A 23,461-nucleotide genomic window follows, 5' to 3' on the forward strand; every position below is an offset into this window, starting at 1 on the left:
GGGTGGAGATGGTGCTAGAGTGGGGATGGTAGGTGGCTTGGCTTCTCCAACACCATTAGAGGTTGCTGGACTTTTCTTTCTTTCCTTGAAAAAAGAAACAAACCCACAGTCACATTTCTCTATGGTATATAGCCTGTTCCGTGTAGATCTTGGGGTAGGAGCTAAATCACAAGTGGAGAACATGAAAGTATACTTTGCAGTGACAATGAACACAGATAAGAGAAACCACAGAAGCCAAGATGTGTCCGTATATGCATTTTTTTTTTCTGGATACCTCTTGTGCAATCACAAAAATCTCGCTTTTGGTAGATCCAGCATCTTTTGTTGGCCATTATTTAGAAGTACGAGGTGGGTCCAACTTTTAGGGCTGGAAAATGGGTGGTGGGGCAGGAATAGAGGACACTGGAATACAGCCGTGGTGAGAGATGGCAAGGAAAAGTGCATGGGGTCTAAGAACTGCCCTCAGAGACCGTTCGTGCTGTGAGATGGGCTCCTGGGTCAGTGGAGAGATTTGGGGGAGGTGGGTGTTCGGGCGCCTGGGTGGCTCCATCGTTAAGCATCTGCCTTCGGCTCAGGTCATGATCTCAGGGTCCTGGGATCGAGTCCCACATTGGACTCCGTGCTCGGCAGGAAGCCTGCTTCTCCCTCTCCAGCTCCCCCTGCTTGTGTTCCCTCTCTCGCTGTCTCTCTCTGTCAAGTAAATAAATAAAATTAAAAAAAAAAAAAAGGCATTGACCACGTAACTGAAAAGCCAGACACTGAAGAGCAAAACAGACATGCCTCCTAGTAGGCATATTATCTACAACAAAGCAATGTGAATTTCAAACCACCTTATGGAAATTGTGAAGGAGGGAGAGATTTTTAGTTTTTCTAGTGATCAAGGCATGGCACATTGGCAGTTAATTGTAAGTATGTATTTAAAATGTGTGTAAAATGCCATTGCTAGGCTCTTCATCTGGTGTGAAGCATTTGTTGTTTGAATTTAATGGAAATATCATTGTAGGAGGCTTCCATAGGGATCTTTCTTGATCTTGGGGTCCTCTCAGCCTATAAATATCCTTAGTCTGTCACATCTTAAGTTTCTCATCAGTGAGGTCTCCTACCATGGAGGCTTTCGGGGACTTAAATACCATGATATGGAAAGTCTGATGCAGTATACACTGGCTACTGGGTGGTGGAAGTAGCATGGAGGAGTAGAGAATCATGTCAAATGCTATGGAACATTCCAGAAGTATAAAACTCCAAAGAATATAAGCAGTTGGGACGCCTGGTGGGCTCGGTTGGTTTCAGCTCAGGTCGTGGTGATCTCAGAGTCATGGGATCGAGGCCCACCTCGGGCTCCAGGCTCAGCACAGAGTCTGCTTGGGACTCTTTCTCCTTCTCTGTCTCCTTCTGCCCCTCCCCCGTGCTCTTGCTCTCTCTTTCTCTCTCAAATAAATAAGTCTTAAAAAAGAAAAAGAAGATAAGGAGTTTACCTTACCTACTTTTGAAAATGGCTTTTTAAAAACTTCTGTGTAATTCATTCAACATTTTTTAACGCCTCCTGTTCGCAAGATGCTGTTTTAGACCTCCCTGAGAAATCTAAATTGCTGCTACATTTCTGGTCATTTCTTTCAGCTCCTGAGAACCATGTCTGTGCCCAAAGGTAGAGTTCTGGATAAAAACCTTGACGAGGAAGGGCTTGAAAGTGGCGACTGTGGCGATGATGAAGACGAGTGCATCGGGGGCTCAGGGGATGGCGCGATGAAAGTGAGGAACCAGCTCCGCTTCCTTGCAGGTGCGTGTGCAAGCCGGCCGGCACCCAAGCCTAAATAGCCATGCTCACAGATTCAACACCAGTTGCCTCCGCTCTCTCTAACTTTCTGAAAGTCCCCGCACCCTACGGTGCCATCAACTCTGCAAGGAAATACTACACTCTAGAAAAAACAAAGTTTTCAGGTAGCCTTTCCCCCCCTCCCCCCCATCACTGGACCTGGGTAGATGAAAAGGGTAACTTCCTGTTTTTGTTTTTGTTTTTGTTTTTTATTGTCTAAAATGAACTGACCAAGGGCGCCTGGGTGACTCAGTTGGTTAGGCGGCTGCCTTCGGCTCAGGTCATGATCCTGGAGTCCCTGGATCGCGTCCCGCATCAGGCTCCCTGCTCGGCGGGGAGTCTGCTTCTCCCTCTGACCCTCCCCCCATCTCATGTGCTTTCTCTCTCTCTCATTCTCTCTCTCTCTCTCAAATAAAATAAATAAATAAAATCTTAAAAAAATATCTTTAAAATGAACTGACCAAATCAGGTGGCTCTGTTTCCCGTTGGACATTCCTTGGTTCTTCTCAGTTATAAAAAGCAACGCAATCTTGGGAGTGTAGTGAACACCAGTAATGGGGTAACTTTGGAAGGAAGCATAAACATACTGCTCTTGTTTCTCTCTTCACACCATTGCCCATATTTATTTCCGTATAGATACCCCTCTTTTGTCCCTTCTTAAATTATACCCATCCCTCCACTGTATGTTAACTATACTAGAATTAAAATTTAAAATATGCATTTTAAGTATGATACAGTGACAAAAAACTAGCTTTGGGGGTAGAGCAAATATGTATTTGCATTCTGGCTCCCTTCCTCCTAAGTCTTCACTCCCTCGTCCGTTAAATGGGGATCAATACCCTAACTTCATAGGACTATTGGAGGATTACATCAAGAGGGAAAGTTTGTAAAGCATCTAGCCTGGTACCTAGCACATACTAGGTGCTCCATAATTGTTGGTTTCCTGGAATGAAATCTTTCACAGCCATCTCAGTCCACACGCATCCCCCATCTTCTCTGAATTGCTGAAACAAACTCTGCCAATGCTTTCAAGAAATTGTCTGCAGTGGCTCCCAAGTTCCATTCCTAGGGCATAACATGATCACTCAGAGGCTGGCATCGTATAATAAGTAAAAATAATAGAAGCCAATGTTCTCTGGACATTAACCAGGCTCCAAGCGCTGCGCCAGAGCTTTGCCCACATTGTCTTGTATTGTTTCCACTATGAGCAACGGGTGGTTATTATTCCCACTTTACGGATGAGAAAACCGATGCTGGAAGAGGTAGAGTAATTTGCTTAAGGTTGTGTGGTCACTGAGGGCAGAGTCAGGATTCAGAGCCAGGCAGTGAGGTTTCAGAGGCCTCTCTTTGAATAACTCTACTCTGATTTCTTCTTTCTCTGCTCATCTGGACAATTGTAAAAAGACTGAAATCTGCTTTGCATTTTGCCACCCAGAACAGCTTTCACTCATCTAAAGGCTGCCCAGATGATTCCCCAAAATATTAACTGGCTCCAGCATCGGTCCTTGGGACACACCACTTTTTATCCTTCTCCAAAAACGTCCTTGCTTACCCCTCCTCTCGCTTTCCTGCCTATAAGCCACCTCCCTATCCATTTCAAACCGCTACTCCACAATTCCATGGCGACTTAACTTTTTTAAACAGTGTTTGGTAGGGGACCTTGTCAAGGGCCTTTTCAAAATCTAAATAGATTACATCCACTGGTTTCCCTTTGTCCACATTGCACATTTATCCTCTCAAAGAATTCTAGTCAATTAGTTAGGCATGATTAACCCTAAGTGCTTTGTAAACTGTAAAACACTACACAAATGGTGGTTAATTTAATTTACAGGAAAAATGATGCCTTACTCCGAATAGGTTACACTTGCGTAACATGTTCAGCGATCCTACCAGCCTGGCGCTCCCTAGGTCCCCTTTGAAATGCTTCTCAGGGAGAGGAGACTTACTGGCAATCTGCCAGGCTCATGGCACAATAGCTATTTGGAACGACAAGCTCTACACTTTGGTCAGCTCTTACACAATTTTACCCCAAATCTGGGCAGATGCCATCTGGTCCTGGTGATTCATCAACATCCACTTAGTCAACCAGACTTGGAACACTGTGTGCGTTTACTGCCATCTCACTCAGAACTTCCAAAGTTTTCCTCCAAAACACAACTTGGGAATAAAAAAAAAAAAAAAATAACAAGGCTCAGAGGAGGGTTAAGACCCTCTTTTATCTCCCTCTTGTCCCGGAACAGACCTTTTACCCTTTTACACCGTAACTAGCAAGCGGTCCCCCTGGCTTACTGCCCTGGCTCACTTCTTCCCTTGTTTTGCTGCATTGGATGAAATGCAGGACACCTCTCTTCCTGACTTTGCTTCCAGCTCCCATGTGTCCTAAGGCAAGCCCCCTTCCTCTTCTTGAAAGTCTGCTTCTCCATTCGCGAAACAAAGAGAATGCCCCATGCTCGCAGGCCATGCTGGGACAGCCAATCCATGATCATGTTCCTCGATTTGGCTTGAGTCCCTGGCAGGGTGCTTATTGGAGTCTGGGGGACATCTTTTTTAGAGTTTTCTTCTGACCTCAAGGGTTCCCTGCTTTCTTCATTTTTCTTGGCTATGTTAGATTGTAGCAATTCAATAGCATCATCATCATCATCATCATCATTATCATCAAATCATCCAAGCAAAGCATTTGGCACGGTTCCTGGCACCTAGTAAGCACTCAAAAAATGCTATCTACTCTTAAAACGACGGGTCCTTTGCTGCCTCTGCTGACCTCTGGGAGCTCAGAGAGCCTGCAGATGTAGCTTAGGCATTAGCTTGTTTTATTAGTTTGGTCACTTAAGACCCACAAAAGGCAATTAAAACCAGGTAACCAACATTCAGCAATATCCCCACTACTCGGTGGCCCAGCAACATCTGTATCATCTGGGAGTCTGTTAGAAACGCAGGCGCTCAGGGCCCACCTTGAGACCCACCCAATCACAGGTCACTGTTAACAAGAGCCCCTGGTGATTTGTTGGCAGCCCTTATCACCCTCTGATTGAGCACTTGCAGCATTTAGGTTTCATGCCTGAAGCATCTAAGAAGCCACTAAGCTGGCCCACAGGGAGCTAAGTGTTCCAGGAGGTAGAGAAGAGGCCTGAGACCCAGTCACCCACATGGTAGATTAGGACACTTGGGTTCCAGCTGTAGCACGTTTCCTCCCGGTGGGACCTTGAGCAGGTTATGTAGTGCTCTGAGCCTCAGTTTGTCCAGTTGTAAAGTAGGGACACGCATCCTTGCCAACCTCAGTGAGTTGTGGAAATCAAAGGTGATGCTGAGCCTGAAAGTGCTTTGCAACCTGTTGAACTCTACAGATATTTATAACAACCAGGAGACTGTTACTATGAATCCCCAAATCTCTGGAAACTCTCTGGCTTTCTCAGCATCCCTAGCTCAGCACGTATTTTCTGCGAAGATAGAATTGAGCCCATGAGTTAGGAAATGCTTTTGCACTGAACCCCATGTTCAGACTCCCTTCCAAAGACAGACCGGCCGCGGTGGAGCTGGTGCAGTAAACTGTCTTGTTGCCGGGCTGCCATCAGCCACAATTGTTCCTAGTTGCTGGCCTTGTCAAAGCCCTTATTGTAAGCTGCTTGGGAAGCTGGCTACTCCCAGCACTTTGGCTGGGGCTGATTCCTGAGAAGCTTTGCAAGCTCTGGCCAGGTGTCCCTAGCCAAGACATGATGACTAAGCATCTTAAGCATCTGCCCCCTCTCCGCCAAGTCCCCACTCTCGCCCACACAGAAAACCACACGCACATGTGCATGTACTCATGTAGGTGCACGCGCTCACACACACACACACACACACACACACACACACACACACACACACACACACACACACACACACACCTGCTCTTGGAAACAACTGAAACACTCTTACAAAGCAACCCAGCAAGAAACACCCATTTCAGGGATCTATTACCACTCCCTCACCCCCTTCCTCCCTGGGCTTGTTCTTGCTCCAGCTTGCATTGTTCCATGGGTACAGCCAGAACATTCTGGTGAGCCTGATGTCTTTATCACTGCAAGTCAGAAAAAGAAGATAATCTTGACTCAAGCTGGGTCAAAGACAGGGGGAAGTGATCACGGATGCCGTGGAAGCCTCGTTCTTGGGAGGAGAGAAGTGGAAACACGCCGGAGAAGATAAACACATGCCCAGCTGCAACGTAGGACTAGGGTAGCTCTAGCCGGTTGGTGGTGAGTGGAGGAGGAGGCTTCACGAAACACGTCTTGGGCTTACAACTTGAACCAATGCTAAAACCCAATGGATGTTCCTTACCCATTTAAACAGATGTTTCTTGTGGAAGTGTTCGCCCTCAAGAAACTTTCAGTTTTGCCATGTCAGTGTGGGGGCTGAAAAGAGAAAACCTGCCACTTGTTCCCGGGCTCGAGGTCAGGGTGAAGGTGAAGTCCAGGCCCAGGCAGGTCCCTTTTACCATTCGGCGCTGTCGCGTCCAGGCGTTGCGAGGGGAAGCAGCTGTCCACTCCACCCCACCAGTCACCTCCTCTCAGCGGTGCTGGAGCGAAGCCATTAAGACTCACAGCTGTGAGCCCCATGAGTCTCTACACTCAAGATTTCCTCCTTGCTGTTACTTTACAATCTGGAGGCAAAAGAACAACTAAACACAAAACAAGACCAGCATTTAGGAAATAGGAAATATGTCTTTTAGGCCGGTGATTTTCATTCATTTTTTTTAGTGCATCAAGTGCAACCTTATATTCTGACTTGTAGCAAGCCTGTGCACATAGAGGAGGTGAAGGACACTTCGATAGCTTACCTTTTCTGAGTTGTCAAGTCAGACCTTCAGAGTGCAGGCTGGCAGTCACCTTGTATGAATAAATTCATTAATGGCTTGGTTTGGTGAGAAGGATAAAACCAATGGAGGAACTGTATCATGGGCCTTTTCTCAGGGGTGACATCTGCAAGATTATAACGTTTTCGACCAAATCACGTAGCCTGCCAAAGAATAAGTAGAAAATTTGTAGAGGAATGAAATGTCCTGGGGGCTTTTTTATGGGAAAGTTGTTGAGTCCTGTTCAGAGATCAAAATACATGTGGAAACAGTAATATATCTATTTATACCACCTTATTGGTCATAAGTCCAGGAATAAATTATGGCAGTTTTCCCAAAGTGTATTCTATAGTTTGATAGTCCTACTTCCTCTGCATACTTTGCTTCTCACTAAGTAACCCGCTCACAGAATTCTCAGACAGCATCTTGTAGTGACTCCCTCCCACCTTCTTTCTTGGGATATCAGTCCCTCAATCATGTGACCCCAGTGTAAGGGGACCTCATGTCACTCACTGTGAGGTGGATCCCATCTGATGGATGAACGCGATACCCTTCTTCCTTCAGGCTGCTGACGCTTGGGACATTCAGGGAGGGAAGGGCATTTCATCTACAGAGTCAAACAGTTTCCGTTCAGCTTCTGCCCCTTGCCAGTCTTGTGACCTTGGACAAAGTCACTCAGCTCCCCTGAGACTCGGTTTCCTCCTCTATAAGAATAATGTTGAAATATTTCCTGACCTGCAGGGGCACCCAGGGGGGTCAGTCGGTTGAGCATCCGACTCTTGGTTTCGGCTCAGGTCATGATCTCGGGGTCCTGGGATCGAGCCCTGCATTGGGCTCTGCACTCGGCAGGGAGTCTGCTTAAGATTCTCTCTCTCCCTCTCCCTCTGCCCCTCCCCCGCTACTCTGTGCTCTCTCATGCTCTCTCTCAAATAAATAAATACATCTTTAAAAAAATATTTCCTGACTTGCCCACTTCAAAAGTTGTTGAAGGAAACACAGGTGACAAAGGACATAAAAGTACTTTATAAACTGTAAAGCAGTTTCTCATTTGGGGTAATATTGTTAATATTGTTTAGTACCATTGGGTTATAAGTTTTAGTTGCCAAAAGCCTGTAGCTAAAATTAGAAAAATTAAGTCCCCAATGTTCTGGCCAGCAATTTTCATTATAATATGCTCCTCCTTCTCCATCCCCAAGATGGCGTTTTCAGTTACTCATTAACTTGTTTCTAGCTCAGTGAGAAGGTATTTCAACAATGACAAATATGTCTGCTGAGATGTGCAAATAACCACAGTCACAACAGTGGTAGTCACCTACATCTTGAAGGAATCACAACTACTTATGTTTTGTTTTCTTTGGTGTTAGAGGGACAGTGAGGGCAAGGGTCGATGAGTTGCGGAAGGTCAAGAAAGGGCCTGTAATTTTTTTTTTTTTTCCATTCTAACTTGTTCTTAGCTCTGAGCAATCTACTTTCATGCCTTGATCTTTTCGAGAACAAACGCCATAGGGAAAGCCGAAGGAAGCAAAGCTTACTATAATAGCACTTCATGCGGATACAGACCAGGTGGTTTTTGCTCATAGACTGACAAGACAGCCAATCTCATCTCTCTCCAGAGCTTTGGGCAGTTTCCATGGCTCCCAGAGACGGATTTTGATGTGAGCTTTAACAGTGAGTGATATTACCTGCCTGTTCAGTACGTGTACCCAGAAAAGGCCCTTCTCCACGCTTTAGTGTCACCTAAGGAATGAGTACAGGTAAGCTGGTGACAGTTGAGAGTAAGGGAAGGTAAGAACTTTCCATAAAGTTACCATAACATGAGATGCTTTAAGGAGTGTGTTTCTTATTATTCGCGAGGAGATGTTCAGGGGTTCACTTTTCTAGGCCTACTGCCCTGGGAGACTTTCCTGCCTGAGCCATTAGGCTAGGAGGCTTTTATCAAGGGTAATGCTATGATAGTTAGGCTTGCTGGTGGGTCTTACATGGAACTCTAAGAATTGGGGGAGCACTAGGGGGGTGTGAACAATTTGTGGCCATTGTATTACACTTTATGATCAGTTTCAAACTAAAAGGAAACTGTTGCATATATGAATCTGCCTAAATGGTGCAACTGATTTTCTCTGGATGAAGCCATGTTGGCCAATTTAGTGACCGCCTCGACTAAATTGTGGTCGTCTAGTATGATAGAAGGGAACGGGAGCGAGAGAGTCAACATGACTGGTAGAACACTGGAGGAGGAACCAGCAGGAAAGGGGCAAGCCCAAAGCCTCTAGCTGAGCTGAAGCCATCCCTGGAGGAGAACATCCACAGGGGATCTGGGAAAGCAGGGGTGTATGCCATCAACTGGGACGTGCTCCACTGCAAGAAGAAATACCATCTCAGAAAGAGAGAAAGATGTGATATCTAATTAAACCTGTGCAGTGGCCCTGAATGACGGTCTCTTGCGTGAACCAAATCAGAAGAGCCCGGTGTAGCAAGGAGTCATGAGTCTGCGGAGTAAGACAGCAAGTTAGGGGTCAGGGCCCACCAGTCCCGGGGGCCGCACATGGACATCAGATCTGAGGCCAGGCTGAGGTCCTGCTCTGACGGGAGGAGGGACTAGGAGGCACCAGAGGCTTTGCGGTGGCCGACCTTCCACAAAACCCCTGAAACGCCACACACAGGCACGTATGTCCGCACACGCACGCTCACATGCACGCGTCCTCAAGGCTCTCTTTCCGATTTGCACCATGCTGTCCTTTAACTTTGGTTAATATGGCAAGAAGATGTAGCCAGTTATCTTCCCCCCAACTTATTTGCCTGGGGCAGGTGCAAGGAGGGATCCAATTTGCTTTGGTAGAAATGAAGTTACTGGCAAGTTTTTGTTTGGTTAGTTGTTTTTTGTTTTTTTGTGTTTTTTTTTTTCCTGTTTGGTTAGTTGTTTTGAAAGGAAAACTTGTTATAGTGCCTGTCTGCATACACACCTGGCTAAGAGATGCTTAATGATCTGGTAAAATGATCCACGGCACTTACAGTTCTTAACATTTCTAAATATACTTACTGAATTTTAAAAACTGCCTTTTGATCTTTTTTTTTTTTTTTAACAATCCTAATGGTTATGGGTGAGGGTAAATAAGACTTTAAGGTGAGAATGGGAGACCAGTGCAGACAGAATCTCATAATTGGTAGCTCGTTGATGAACTTGAGCAGTAATATAATTACCAAATAAATAAAAATCGGTAGAGGCTATTCTGTAAATTCTGGTGCCAGAGAAGAGTCTATGCCAGAGCAGGGAGCAATCTCATTAGCAACTTCAGGATGGGGTTCAGAGCAAAGTAGTGTCCTTGACTAACGCTGAGCTCCTCAGAGGGTAGCAAGCAAGTCTTTTTCATCATATATATACACTTACCAGCTCCCGGTCACCAACCTCTGGCACCCACCCCCCCGCACCTTGCCTTGTAATCGCCACTTAGTAAGTGTTCAAAAAATATTTCATTTATCCACATGCTGTGTTTACTTCTCAGCATTTGCTTCCTTTTGCCTTATATTTGGCAGGTTTTAACCTCACTGCTTCTTTAATTAGCTTCCTCAAAGTAGCCTTTGACTTCTAGCAGCTGAATTTGTGAGCAGAGAGATCGGCGATCCCTGTTCCAGTCAATATGGGAGTAGGAGCTCCTGTGAGGCAGGCAGGACGTGCTGTGTGAGTCGCTGTATGTCTGTAGTCTAGTGTACCTCTTGAGGAGAGTGAGCAGGATGGTGAAGAATCTGCAAACAGGCTTAGTGGAAAGATAGTGAGAAGAAGTAGTGATGTTCAGTCTATTCAAGAAAAGAATTAGGGAATGTGAATGTTGTCTTCTAATATTTTGAGGTCTTGCATGTGGAGGATGAAGGTAGATCTAGAGCCAATACGTGGAATTTACCAGGAGATCTATTTTGATTGAGAAAAGGGTGAACTTTGTAACCCTTCAAGCTGTTTCTCAGTGGCATGGATTGCTCTAGGGAACCATCAGCTTCCTGACTCTGGAGATATTTGACTAGAGATTAAATAACCATCTATCAGAAAGATTGGCTGGGTGAGGCTGGGGTGGACTGTCAGAAAGTGAGCAGATACCTACATCATGGGCTCTTGACTTCCATGGTCCTGAATAGCTCTGCGATGCTATGGTTTTATGATGATTCAACCATGCAAAGAGAGCAAAAGAGAACCAAGATAGTGGAACAAACCCATGAGGCAATTTTTCTGGCTGGGGTTGGGGAGGAAAGAGAAATGGAGAGGTTATCCTCTCTGGCTGTATTTGAGCACATGTCACCAATTATGAGTTTCTGTAACTTTTTTCCTAAGCAAATGGATCCTGAGGAATGACAGATTTTTCCAGGGAGTAGTTCCTTTCAACATTGTCTCTGTCACTCATAGCCTCTAGAACTCCAGTTCTCATCTCTCCCCAGTCATTTGCAGGCTTGTGGCCTCCCTGCCCCTATGTTATAAAAAACAAACTGGGCTACAGCCCCTCCTCCAGCTACGAGGTTAGCCCGAATGGCAGAATCGTCAATATCAAGGTTGTCTGGTCCACAACAGTCTCCCGCACCACCCTCTCTCTTCTGACCCTGGCCTCACAGAATAGACCAGTGCATCTCAAGTTATCTGTGGGAAGGACTGGGAGGCGGGGGCTTTGTTCCTCCTTAATCTGTCATGGACCAATAGTTTTATAAAATATAATAAAAATGAATTGCTACAAAAAGGAAATCACAAAAAGGCCTACAAAAAATAAGCCACAGTTTTTAACTAGGAGACTCAACAGACCTAAAAAATCTCTCTGTCAAATTGCTATAAAAATTGCCAAGTGCTTACTTCCAATTTCTGTGCTTGTCTCCTCACAGATTGGCAAAAAATAGCAGAGCAGCAGACCCCACTCTGAGTAGGGAGGAGTAGCCTGCTGTCGGTGTCTCTGCCTTGTCTCCCCCTTCCTGCTGGAGCCCATGGCGGAACAAACTCCAAAGCAGTGGTTGAAATGGGGGTGAGGGCAGTGTGTGCTGCTAGACCTCCATAAGCCCTATCATCCCATCACTAGCTTGATATTGACTGGGATGGAAATATTTACACCACAGAAAGCAGCAAAACCTACAAATCAGGGCTTGATGTATCATTTTGTTGATTGTCTAGACTCTAGACTTAAGAGAGTGATGGGAAAAGGTTAACAGTGTGGATTAAACTTTAAATTGTGTGGGCTCTGTGGCCATTACATTGCAAGGAGCATAAAACGTGAGGTCCATTCCTCAGTATTCGAAAACTGTTATCGGACTTAGCAGAGAAGTCAACTGCCATTGTTGATGAAGGAATGAGATTCCAACATATATCTTTGTTATTTCCTCTTTGTTCCTTAACGTAAACCAATATATCAGCCACTGTTCTTGCAGGAACTACACTTGCTTGTCAATCACGACCCTGGTTTGGTTACCGACGTTAAGAGCCAGGCAAAATTCAGTGAAAGGATTCTGTGAGAATCCATTGGCTCTACGGAATTTGTAATAGAGTATCGTATATTTTTATTATTTGGAAATTGTGTGTCCCACCTCCTTTATTCCATCAACAATTAAAATGAGCTAGGGACGCCTGGGTGGTGCAGTTGATTGAGCGTCTGCCTTCGGCTCATGTAGTGATCCCAGGATCCTGGGATCGAGTCCTGCATTGGGCTCCCTGCTCACCGGGAAGCCTGCTTTTCCCTCTGCCTGCCACTCCCCCTGCTTGTGCTTGTTCTCTCTCACCCTCTGACAAATAAGTAAAATCTTAAAAAAAAAAAAAAAAGCTGACATGCATGCTTTTTTTTTTTTTTGAGAACCATTTGTTAAACAGTTACCAGTGTACCATGGGTTGAAGGGGTACTTTGGAAGATTTGTTTTCCTTCCTTCCTCCTTAAAGGTTCTAGGCTTAAATCAATAGCTTTTTCCACCACGAGTGAGGGAAAGTTTCTCTCTTCCTAAGTTATGCTAGAAAATGAAAGAGCCCCTCATTTTCAGTTACTCTGAAATCTAGGATTCCTTTGGAATCTAAGACTTGGAAAAATTCCTAACTTGGAAACTGTTAACCAGAGCCATAAACTTTTCTTTTTTTTTTTTCCTCAAAACCCCTTATTCCCTGTTGAGGTCGATGGGCTCTCAGTGAAACCTCTGCTTAACCACTGGAAATCTCATCAGTCCCATCCCACAAGATGGGAGTCTTGTAGGCCAGCTTGTGGGGCACTGAGGCAAGGACCACTTTTAGGGGCCAGTCTCCCCATATCAGACGGCATTATGACCAATGATTACCATGTGCTGGCATTAGCCCTGGTTGCACAGAGTTAGAGCGGAACTCCTAATATCGGGTTACATTTCGTTGGCTTGGTAATCACTTTTTTAACCACCGACCATATGGGCAGAGGTTGGAAGGAAAGCTAAATTTGGAACACACCCCCACTCTCCTTTTCAACATTTCTTTCTTGTTTGCGCCTGGAGGCAACATATTACTCATATTCCCATACAGCACCAATTGCTAGGGGTCTGAGGAATGAGATTCCCCCCAAATGTGGTCAGATCGGGGAGTCGGAGGTTTTCTATACCAGTGTGCAGGGGCGTGTAGGAGCGTCCGTTCTCAGCCTCTGTGGGTTTCTGAACCTGTCTGTGACACACAGCCCTGGAAGGCTAAGTCCATCGTGACAAGAAACCCGGGGACTTGGTGTCTGTGGGCTCATAACATCTTCCTCATTTCTAGTCAACATCCAGAGATCGCACCTTTCTGCACTAATATCTTTCTGACTCAGGCTTTTTGGAGCATGGAACCATGAATCTCTCTCTCCCCATTTAGGGTTTTTTTTTTTTTTTTTTTTTCCTGTTCTAGCTTTCCTTCTCCCCATACACCACTTTGTATGGAATGATAGAGCGGGGAAGATGGATGTGTTTGGGTCAGTGGTAATGATTTGGATGGCATCCATGGCAATCACATGCATTTCAGTTCTAGGACACCCTGAACCTGAATACACAAATCATACGTTAGCTGAAACCGGTACTTTTAGCACCTCAAAGGGATTTAGAACCAGGTTTGGCTTAAGGAATGAAAATTAGTCTGCCTTCCTTCAAAGAAAGCTTGTGGCCTTCCCGCTGACTACCAGCCAGCTTGCAGTCCAACGGGCATTCTCCTGGCTGTCCCTGGATGCCGGGCATGAATGAGGGGTAATGAAGCCAAATCCATCAGCCCAGCCTTTCTGAATCTGGCCCTGGCTTATTTCTCCAACCTTGGCTCCCACTAACCCCTGCCCCATCCTGTGTTCCAACAACCTGGAAATTCTCACTGCTCCTGAACTTGCTGTTCTGCTCTTTAAGGTCTGCCTGGGTCTTTATAAATTCCCATCTTTGTGTTATCCATAATGCACTCAGCCCAGGGCCTGCACCTTAGTGGGTTCCAGTAAATGCTGGCTATTAATACTCTGCAATGCTGGTCCATTAGCCCATAATGATTTTCCTTTCTCTACCTTTAAAACTCAGCTCAGATGTCGCTTCCTCCTCCGTGAAGCCTTGCCCTAGACAGAGTGCTGTGTTACTGCCCACTCTAGCATTCATCAGTTTGAAGCCAGGCAGTTCCCAGGGTCTAACTCAGAATTGGTGCTTAGTAAGTTTTGGTTGCATGGCTCTGGCCATACAAAAATGAACAAGCACAGTACCTGCCCACGTAAGCTCCTAGGCTGGTTCGGAGCAGTGAGGGGAGGTGGGGAGGACAGACACCTAACTAGATAATTATAATGTGATGTTCTTAAAGCACTGATTGCAATATGCACAGGGAGTTGTGGAAACACCAAGGAAAAGCTTCAAACCCAGACTGGGGTGGTGAGAAACTGAGCTGAGTCTTAAAACAGTGTGTAGGAGTCAGGCAAAAAGGGGAGAGCATTGCATGTTGGGAGGATGGTATGAGATAAGACACGGAGGTGAGAACGAACATGGTGGTTCTGGGAACAATGTGCAGTTTGGTGTGGCTAGAGCAGAAAGAGGTAAGAGGTAAGGCTGAAAGAATCGTGAGGGGTCAGATCATGAGAGCCTTCTATGCCCTGTTAAGGAGCTTGGCCTTGATCCTGTAGCAGGGTCTATAAATTCACAACATACGGTTCATCAGCCTCCCCAACCACTACCCCTCCTCTGGCAGACCTTGATAATCAATCACAGCACCCCACCACACTGGGCCCAGATGTGACCTCATAATCCTTCTCAACATAACACTGCAGGGAACACCACCAAGAGATGGAAGGCGGCACTCTGGTTGGCTGCTCTGGGTGTGTGTGTGTGTGTGTGTGTGTGTGTAAGTTGGGAGTATGAGAGAGTACAAGTTATGGGAGAATTATTACGTGATCAGAATTGCATTTTGGAAATCTTCATGAGAAAGAAATCTTGAAGAAGAAGAATCAACAGAGCCCAATTGTTCAGCGGTGGCAGGATGAGGGGGCAAGAGTAGTCAAGGACAACGTCAGTGTTTCCACCTTGGGCAAATGCGCAGATGCTACTGCCATTCAGAGAGAGAGCATCATGGGTTTGGCATGATAATAATAGCTTACTTTTTGAGTGCTTACTATGTGCCAGGCACTGTTTTAAGCATTTGACGTGAAGCAATAAATTTTATCCTCCCAACAACCCTGGGGGGTACCATTATTATTATCTGTTTTTCAGATAAAGAAACTGCACAGAGAGGTGTAAAATATTGAAGAGCTAACAAAATCAAGGGCACTGAGGGATAACATGAGGGCAAGACAAGCTGAAAACACATCACTGAGTCATTTGGATGAATATGGACAGAGCCAACCAGGTCACCAGGCACCCAAGCTAGAGTTTATCAGTTCATCTTAAATGTTTTGGAAACCAAAGGATTTATTATTCTTGGAAGAGGCCCACCACAATGTGTATAAATCCATCCTACCTTCACCATGTCTGTTCTGCTCACAAGGGCAAACATCAGGAGGAATATGAATTAAAACAAGCCTATCCAAATGATGACCTCCATGGTTTCCAAATGAATTTTCAAACATAAAACACATCTAGCATTTATCAATTAAAAGGACAAGGTTAGAGGAGTATTGAATTTTAAGAGAATACATCACATTAAATTGTGCTGTTTTTTTTTTCCAATGATAAACCTCTTCTTATTTCAGCAATTATGTTATGTACGTATGTGTGAGTGCGTAAATGGATAGATTTGCTTCGTTTAGTAACTTTGTACTTTCCAAAGCGCTTCCTCATCCCTTGTTGGAGCATTCCAATCAGGAATCTAGTTGCTTTAAGGAGCATGCTGTTTCAATGGCTAATAGATGTATCCTTATTTTCTTGTTAGCTTTATGGCTTCTCTCAATATCTGGGCCATGTCAGCATCACAGAGGCAAGCACTCCCAGGAGTCAGGCGCCCTAGCGAGGAGGTTACAGATGTCCATGGCCTGCAGCCTGAGCATGCAGCTCAGCACTGGAGTCAAGGTGCAGTGAGGACTGTGCTGTCTGGGATTTCAGACCCCCGGGGCCATGCTGCCTATTAACCCTGAACTCAGACCATGAGGCCATGGATTTGCTAATGATCCCACAGTGTCCTCTGGAATTTTTTATAGCTATAAATGAGCTATAAATGTGCATCTTTTGCCTGAACATGCCAGTCTCATTACCACCTCTTTACTTTTGCTCAGACCATTACATCTGCTGGCAGTGCCCTCTGTCCTCCTGCCTAACGCCTCCCAATACTTCAATACCCACCTCCTCTACAAAGGTCACTCTTGGTGACCTCAGCCCTCCATGATTCTCTTTCTTTCCCTAAACCCTTATATCCACTTTTCTGTATATAACAACAATAACAACCAACTAGCAGATTGTGATTTACAAATAAGTTCCAAATTCATCATCTGATTAAATCCTTCTTACAACCCTGCAAGGTCAGCTCTTATAGAAGAGCAAACTGAGACTCAGAGGGTTAGGTAACTTGCCCAAGGTCAATGGATAGTCAGAGCTCGAATGGGAGCCCAGATCTCTCTGATAACAAAGCCCACTTCTGTAACCACCTCGTTTCATGGGCCAACACATGTAGCTGATAAATATTTGCAGATGACCATTAACTTTTTCCATGGAGTTGATGCTCAGAATCAGAGTAACCTCAGCAAGGATAGTTCAGAGCCTCTCCCACTTTTTGGGATGGCATAGGGAGGGGCTGAGAGAGCAGTGCTCAGCCCAGTTGAGTTGAACTATTTTGAACTACCAGGAGAATTTTCTCTTTTTTCCATCTACCCCCCCCCTCTCTCTCTCTTTAATTTTTTATTTTAAATGTAAGCTCTCCACCCAATGTGGGGCTCAAACTCATGACCCCAAGATCAAGAGTCGTGCGCTCTACTGCCTGAGTCAGCCAGGCGCCCCCCTTTCTTCCCTCTCTGCATAGACATATACATTCCCCATATCTTTCTCATGAATCATAGTTCCTCTGGGGGCCTGAGCCTGGCCCAAAAAGGAGGGACTGACGAGCACATGGTGTTCAAGTAATTCACTCCTCTGCTCCACTTGAGAGCTGTAATTATTGATCCACAGCACATTCTTGTGCTCCGTGACCATCTGGCCTAAGTACATCCCAGGCTATCATTTGCTGGGGCGGCAGTTGGTTTGGACAGCTTATCCTGAAGGTAGCTTTGGAAACCTGCTTAATCTTGGTTCTGGGAGACTGAGCAGGCAGCCAGGGTAAAGGCCCCATGCGCTGTTCTTGGGCCCAGTGCCCCAGCTAAAATAATACATTTAGAATTATTCATTATCCCTGCAGACCAACTCTAAATTTTAAATTGTGTGCTTGTGAGTGAGCCTGGCTTCTTGTAGGTCTTTGGTATGTTCGAGAATTGCATGTTACAGAGATTCCTAATGAATGGGGGGTGAATCTTATTCTAGCATTAGTAGTAACAACAAAGATAATCGTAGCAGTCAGAAACAGAACAACACTCACCACCAGTCTCTCCATGCTGACATTGGCCTTAGTGAGTATTACCACATTCATCTCTACAACACCCTAGGAAAGCCGGTAATACTATACTCCCATCTTACAGGTGGGGAAAATGAAGCTCAGAGAGATTAAGTAAATGTCTCAAGGTCACACGACTAATAAATGGTTGAGCCAAGAGTCCAACCCATGCCTGTTTGCTCCAAAAGCCAAGAAACTATCAATACTAGCCTCTGCTGCAGCACCTCCCTTTCTACCTCATGGTCCTCTTGCCTGTGCCATGTAAGCCTTGCATTCGGCAGCCCAGAGAGACCCCCGGGCACTGTTTCAGCCAGTGCTGAGGTCAACAAGAGGGTAATGACCAGCATCCAGCATTAAGGGCCTGAAACTGGTCGTTCTAACCATGCTGTGCTCCACTGGCCAACCCTTGAGCCTCATTACTCTCGGTTCTCCCCACGAAGAAGGTAGAGATAAGAATGCAAATGGAGTGCGTGGGGTGATAGGACTAAATTAATTTGATCATCCTGGACTTTTGTAAAAACATAAAACAGATCTGGTCTAAGATTTACTCTTCTTTTCCTTGGGCTAAGACATACAAAACTCATGGTCAGCTTTGCTGGCAAGCCAAAGGTTAAAGATGTTCCATAAAGAAGAGATTGGTTTTAAAAAATCCACAACCTTAGCTAAAAAGTGTAAATTTGTTCATAGTGAAGTCTAGTAAGAAATGACCAACAGGCCTAACCAACTTGAACCAGCAGTTATCTTTGGTTTGTATAATGTGGACAGTGAAAAATTGATAATTTCCTCTGCATAAAGAATGTTGCTTTTATTAATACAGGTCTCTGTGGAATCTCATTTTATTTATTTTAATTAATTAATTTTTTTAGTAATCTCTACACCCAACATGGGGCTCCAGCTCATGACCCCGAGATCAAGAGTCGCACATTCTTCTGACTGAGCCAAGCAGGTGCCCCTGGAATCTCATTTTAAATATGAGCTGATGAACTGGTCCTTTCATTTAGTAACAGCTTTATTAAAATATAATTCACATAACTATACAGTTCAGCCATTTTAAGTGTAGACTTCCGTGGGTTTTAGTATATTCACAGAATTGTGCAACCATCACCACAATTAATTTCAGAACATGTTCAGCACTTTAAAAAGCAACCCATATTCCTTTGCCATTACTCCCCACCCCTCCCCACCCCTAACTCTAGGTACACACTAATCTGCTTTCTGTCTCTATGGATTTGCTTATTCTTGAAATTTCATACAAATGGAATCATGTGTGGTCCTTTGCAACTGGCTTCTTTCACTCAGTAGAACACTTTCAAGATCCATTCCTGTTGAAGCACATTATCAGTAGTTCGTTTTCTCTGATTGCCAAATAATATTCCATTGTACGAATAGATCACATTTTACTTAACCATTCAAAAGTTGATAGAAATTTGGGTCGTTCCCACCTTTTGACTATTGTAAATAATGCTACTGTGAATAAGATTTTGTGTGGACCTGTTTTCATCACTCTTGGATACATAACTAGGAGTGGAATTGCTGGGTCCCAAGGTGACTGTGTTTAATAGTTTGGGAACTGCCAGACTTTTTTTCAAAGTGGCTACACTATGTTATGTTATCCCCAGTTAGTCCACATCCTCTTCAACATTTCTCATTACCTGACTTTTTTGAATACAGCCAACCTAATGCGTGTGACATGGTTTCTACCTTGTGGTTTGTATTTGCAGTTCCCTGTTAACTAATGATGTTGAGCATCTTTTCATGTGTTTATTGGCCATTTGTGTGTTTCTTTGGCGAACTGTCTGTTTGGTTGCTTTGCCATTTTTAATTGAGTTATTTCGAGTTTCACTGTTAGTTTTAAGTGTTTTTTTATATTCTGGATACAATCCTTTATCAGATGTATGACTTGCAAATGTATTTTCCCGCTCATGAGTTGTCTTTTCACTTTCTTGATGGGTATCCTTTGAAGCACAAAGGTTTTAATTTTCATAATGTTCAATTTATCTATTTTTCTTTTGTTATTTGTACTTTTTGTGTCATATCTAAGAAACCATTGCCTAATCCAAGGTCAGGAAGATTTACATCTATGTCTTATTCTAGTTCTATAGTTTTGGTTCTTATATTTATGTCTTTGATCCCCTTTAGTTAATTTTTGCATACGGTGTGAGGTAGGGGTCCAAATTCATTTTTCTGCATTCCCCAGTAATGCCACCACCATTTGTTGAAAAGACTATTTTTTCTCTATTGAATGGTCTTTGTACCCTGTCAAAAATCAATTAATTGCAAATGGGAGAGTTTATTTCTAGACTCATGATTCTATTCTATTTATATATACTTATGCCATTTCCACAGTGTCTTGATTACTGTAGGTATGTAGTAAGTTTTTAAATGGGGAAGTGTGGGGCACCTGAGTGGCTCAGTCAGTTAAGCAACTGCCTTCAGCTCAGGTCATGATCTCAGAGTCTTGGGATCGAGCCCCACATCAGGCTGCTTATGCTCTCTCACTCCCTCTCTGTCAAATAAATAAATAAAATCTTTTAAAAAATTAAAAATAAATGGGGAAGTGTGAGGCCTCCAACTTTGTTCTCCTTCTTCTAGACTGTTTTGACTGTTATGGGTCCTTTGAATTTCCACATGAATTTTAAGATCAGCTTGTCAATTCCTGCAAATTGTAGTTCAATTTTGGGGTGTTGACATCTTAACAGTATTAAGTCTTCCAGTCCAGTAGGGTGGGTTTCCATTTATTTAGGTCTTCTTTAACTTCTTCCAACAATGTTTTTTAGTATTCAGAATATAGGTTTTGTAATTCTCTTATTAAATTTATTTTCCTGTATTTTATTCTTTTTGATATCATTATACAAGGAATTGTTTTCCTAATTTAATTTTCAGATTGTTCTTTGTAGAAATACAATTGATGGGCCCCTGGGTGGCTCAGTCGGTTAAGTGTCTGCCTTCCACTCAGGTCACGATCCCCGGGGTTCTGGGATCAAGCCCCACATGGGGCTCCCTGCTCAGTGGGGGGCCTGCTTCTCCCTCTGCCTGCTGCTCCCTCTGCTTGTGTGCTCTCTCTCTGTCAAATAAATAAATAAAACCTTTTTAAAAAAAGAAATACAATTGATTTTTGTATTTCTGCTTCCTTGTTGAATTCATTTATTAGTTCTAATAGTTTTTTAATGACTGCCTCATAATTTTATTAACATTGGATTATGTTGCCTATAAATAAAGACAATTTCACTTCTTCCTCTTCAATCTAGATGCCTTTCACTTTTCTGGCCTGGTTGCCCTGGCTGTAACTTCTGGCTCAATGCTGAATAGAAGATGCAAGAGCTGGCATCCTTCTTTTTTCTGATCATACAGGGAAGCCTTTCATGCATTCACCTTCAAGTATGATATTTGCTCTGGGTTTGTTGTGGATGCCCTTTATCAGTTTGAGTAAGTTCCCCTCTATTCCTAGATCACTAAGTGTTTTTACCATGAAATGATGTTGAATTTTGTCAAATGCTTTTTCTGTATGTATTGAAATAATCATGTGGGTTTTTTCTTTATTCTCTTAACACAGTATTTGATATTGCTTGCATTTTGTATGGTAAACCAACCTTGCATTCCTGGGATAAATTCCACTTAGTCATGGTATATAGTCCTTTATACGTGTTGCTGGATTTGTTTTGCTTCTATTTTTTTTTTAAGATTTTATTTATTTATTTATTTATTTGACAGAGAGAGACACAGCAAGAGAGGGAACACAAGCAGGGGGAGTGGGAGAGGGAGAACCAGGCCCCCTGCTGAGCAGGGAGCCCGACGCAGGGCTCAATCCCAGGACCCTGGGATCATGACCTGAGCCAAAGGTAGACACTTAACGGCTGAGCCACCCAGGAGCCCCTGTTTTGCTTCGATTTTGTTGATAACTTTTACACTCATATTTATAAGGGATATTGGTCCGTAGTGGTTTTTTTTTTTTCTTGTGATATCTTTGCCTAGCTTTGGTACCATAGTAATGCAGGTCTCTTAGAATAAGTTGGAAATGTTTCCTCATCTTCGGGTTTTTGAAAGAGTTGTGAAGGATTGCTGTTAATTCTTATTTCAACGTTTGGGAGAATGAAGCCATCCGGACCTGGACTTTGTCTATTCAGATTTTCTATTTCTTCTTAAGTCAGTTTTGGTAGTTTGTGTATTTCTGTGAACTTATCCATTTCGTCTAGGTCATCTAATTTGTTGATTTACAGTGGTTCATAATATTCCCTTTATAATCCTTTAAAAATTATTTCTGTAAGGGCAGTTATAATGTCCTTTATTCATTCCTGATTTTAGTAATTTGGGTCTTCTCTATGTTTTCCTTGTTCAATCTAGCTAAATGTTCTTCAGTTTTGTTGATCTTTTCAAAGAACCAACTTTTGGTTTTGTTATTTTCTCTGTTGTTTTCCTGTTCTCTGTTTCATTTATTTTACCTCTAATCTTTATTATTTCCTTCCTTCGGGTTGCTTTGAGTTTAATTTGCTCTTCCTTTTCCCATGTCTTAAAGTAGAAGAGCAGGTTATTGATTTGAAATCTTTTTTCTTGTTTAATGTAGGTGATTATGGCCATAAATTTCCCTCTAAGCACTGCTTTCCCTGAATGCCATGTTTCAGTATGCTGTATCTTCATTTTCATTTATCTCAGAGTAGTTTCTAATTTTCCTTGTGATTTCTTCTTTGATCCAGGTTTATTAGGAATGTGTTGTGTAACTTCAACATATTGGTGAATTTCCCAAATAACTTTCTGCTATTGATTTCTAATTTCACTCCATTGTGATTGGCAAACATACTTTGCATGAGTTCCATCCTTTTAAATTTATCAAGGCTTATTGTGTGGCCTAGTATATAGTCTATACTGGAGAATGTCCCATATACACTTAAAAAGATTGTATATTCTGATGTGAACTGGTCCATTTTATCTGCAGGATTGATATGGAGATGTAAGATACTTTCTCAGCTTCAACTTCATAGTTTAAAACAAGATTCAGGGGCACCTGGGTGGCTCAGATGGTTGGGAGTCTGCCTTCGGCTCAGGTCATGATCCCGGGGTCCTGGGATAGAGCTCCACCTCTGGCTTCTGGCTCAGTGGGGAGCCTGCTTCTCCCTCTGCTTCTCCCTGCCTCTCCCCCTGCTCATGCTCTGTATCTTTGTGTCTCGAATGAATAGATAAAATCTTTTTTTTTAAGATGTTATTTATTTATTTGACAGAGAGAGACACAACGAGAGAGGGAACACAAGCAGAGGGAGTGGGAGAGGGAGAAGCAGGCTTCCCGCAGAGCAGGGAGCCCGATACGGGGCTCAATCCCAGGACCCTGGGATCATGACCTGAGCCAAAGGCAGATGCTTAATGACTGAGCCACCCAGGCACCCCTAGATATACTCTTTTAAAAAATTAAAAAATAAATAAATAAAACAAGATTCAAGCACTAATCCTTCCTCCATGTCCTTCTGAAGAGGGCATGTGATTCACAATTACCATTTGATTTCAGGATTGAAAACAAACCTACAGGAAGTCTTCTTTCTTTTTTTTTATTTTATTATGTTATGTTAGTCACTATACCGTACATCATTAGTTTTTGATGTAGTGTTCCATGATTCCTTGTTTGTATATAACACCCAGTGCTCCATGCAATACGTGCCCTCCCTAATACCCATCACTGGCCTAACCCAGCCCCCCACCGCCCTCCCCTCTAAAACCAATGAACCATGAGAGACTGTGGACTCTGAGAAACAAACTGAGGGAAGTCTTCTTACTGCTTCAATTCTTCTGCCTTTTAGAAATATAGAGGCAGCAGTTAATTATCCACAAGGGGATTTTTCATTTTGTGGTCTGTCCGAAGTAGTCTATAGCT

General features: G+C 43.6%; 1 protein-coding gene across 4 annotated transcripts in view; it reads left to right on the forward strand.

Annotated features, from left to right (window-relative positions):
* The window catches only part of GPC3 (glypican 3), a 402,420-nt gene that overhangs the window by 351,458 nt on the left and 27,501 nt on the right, over window positions 1-23,461 (forward strand). For all 4 annotated transcript variants that reach the window (XM_088028917.1, XM_088028918.1, XM_088028919.1 and 1 more), the window contains one exon: window positions 1,618-1,777. In XM_088028917.1, coding sequence (XP_087885043.1) covers window positions 1,618-1,777 — 160 coding nt within the window. The remainder of the gene's footprint in view (window positions 1-1,617; window positions 1,778-23,461) is intronic.

The sequence above is a fragment of the Eumetopias jubatus genome, unplaced genomic scaffold (genome assembly GCF_037043125.1).
Source record: "Eumetopias jubatus isolate StellerSeaLion01/CBP00866 unplaced genomic scaffold, mEumJub1_p1.0 scaffold_11, whole genome shotgun sequence".
In the NCBI taxonomy this organism is placed as follows: Eukaryota; Metazoa; Chordata; class Mammalia; order Carnivora; family Otariidae; genus Eumetopias; species Eumetopias jubatus.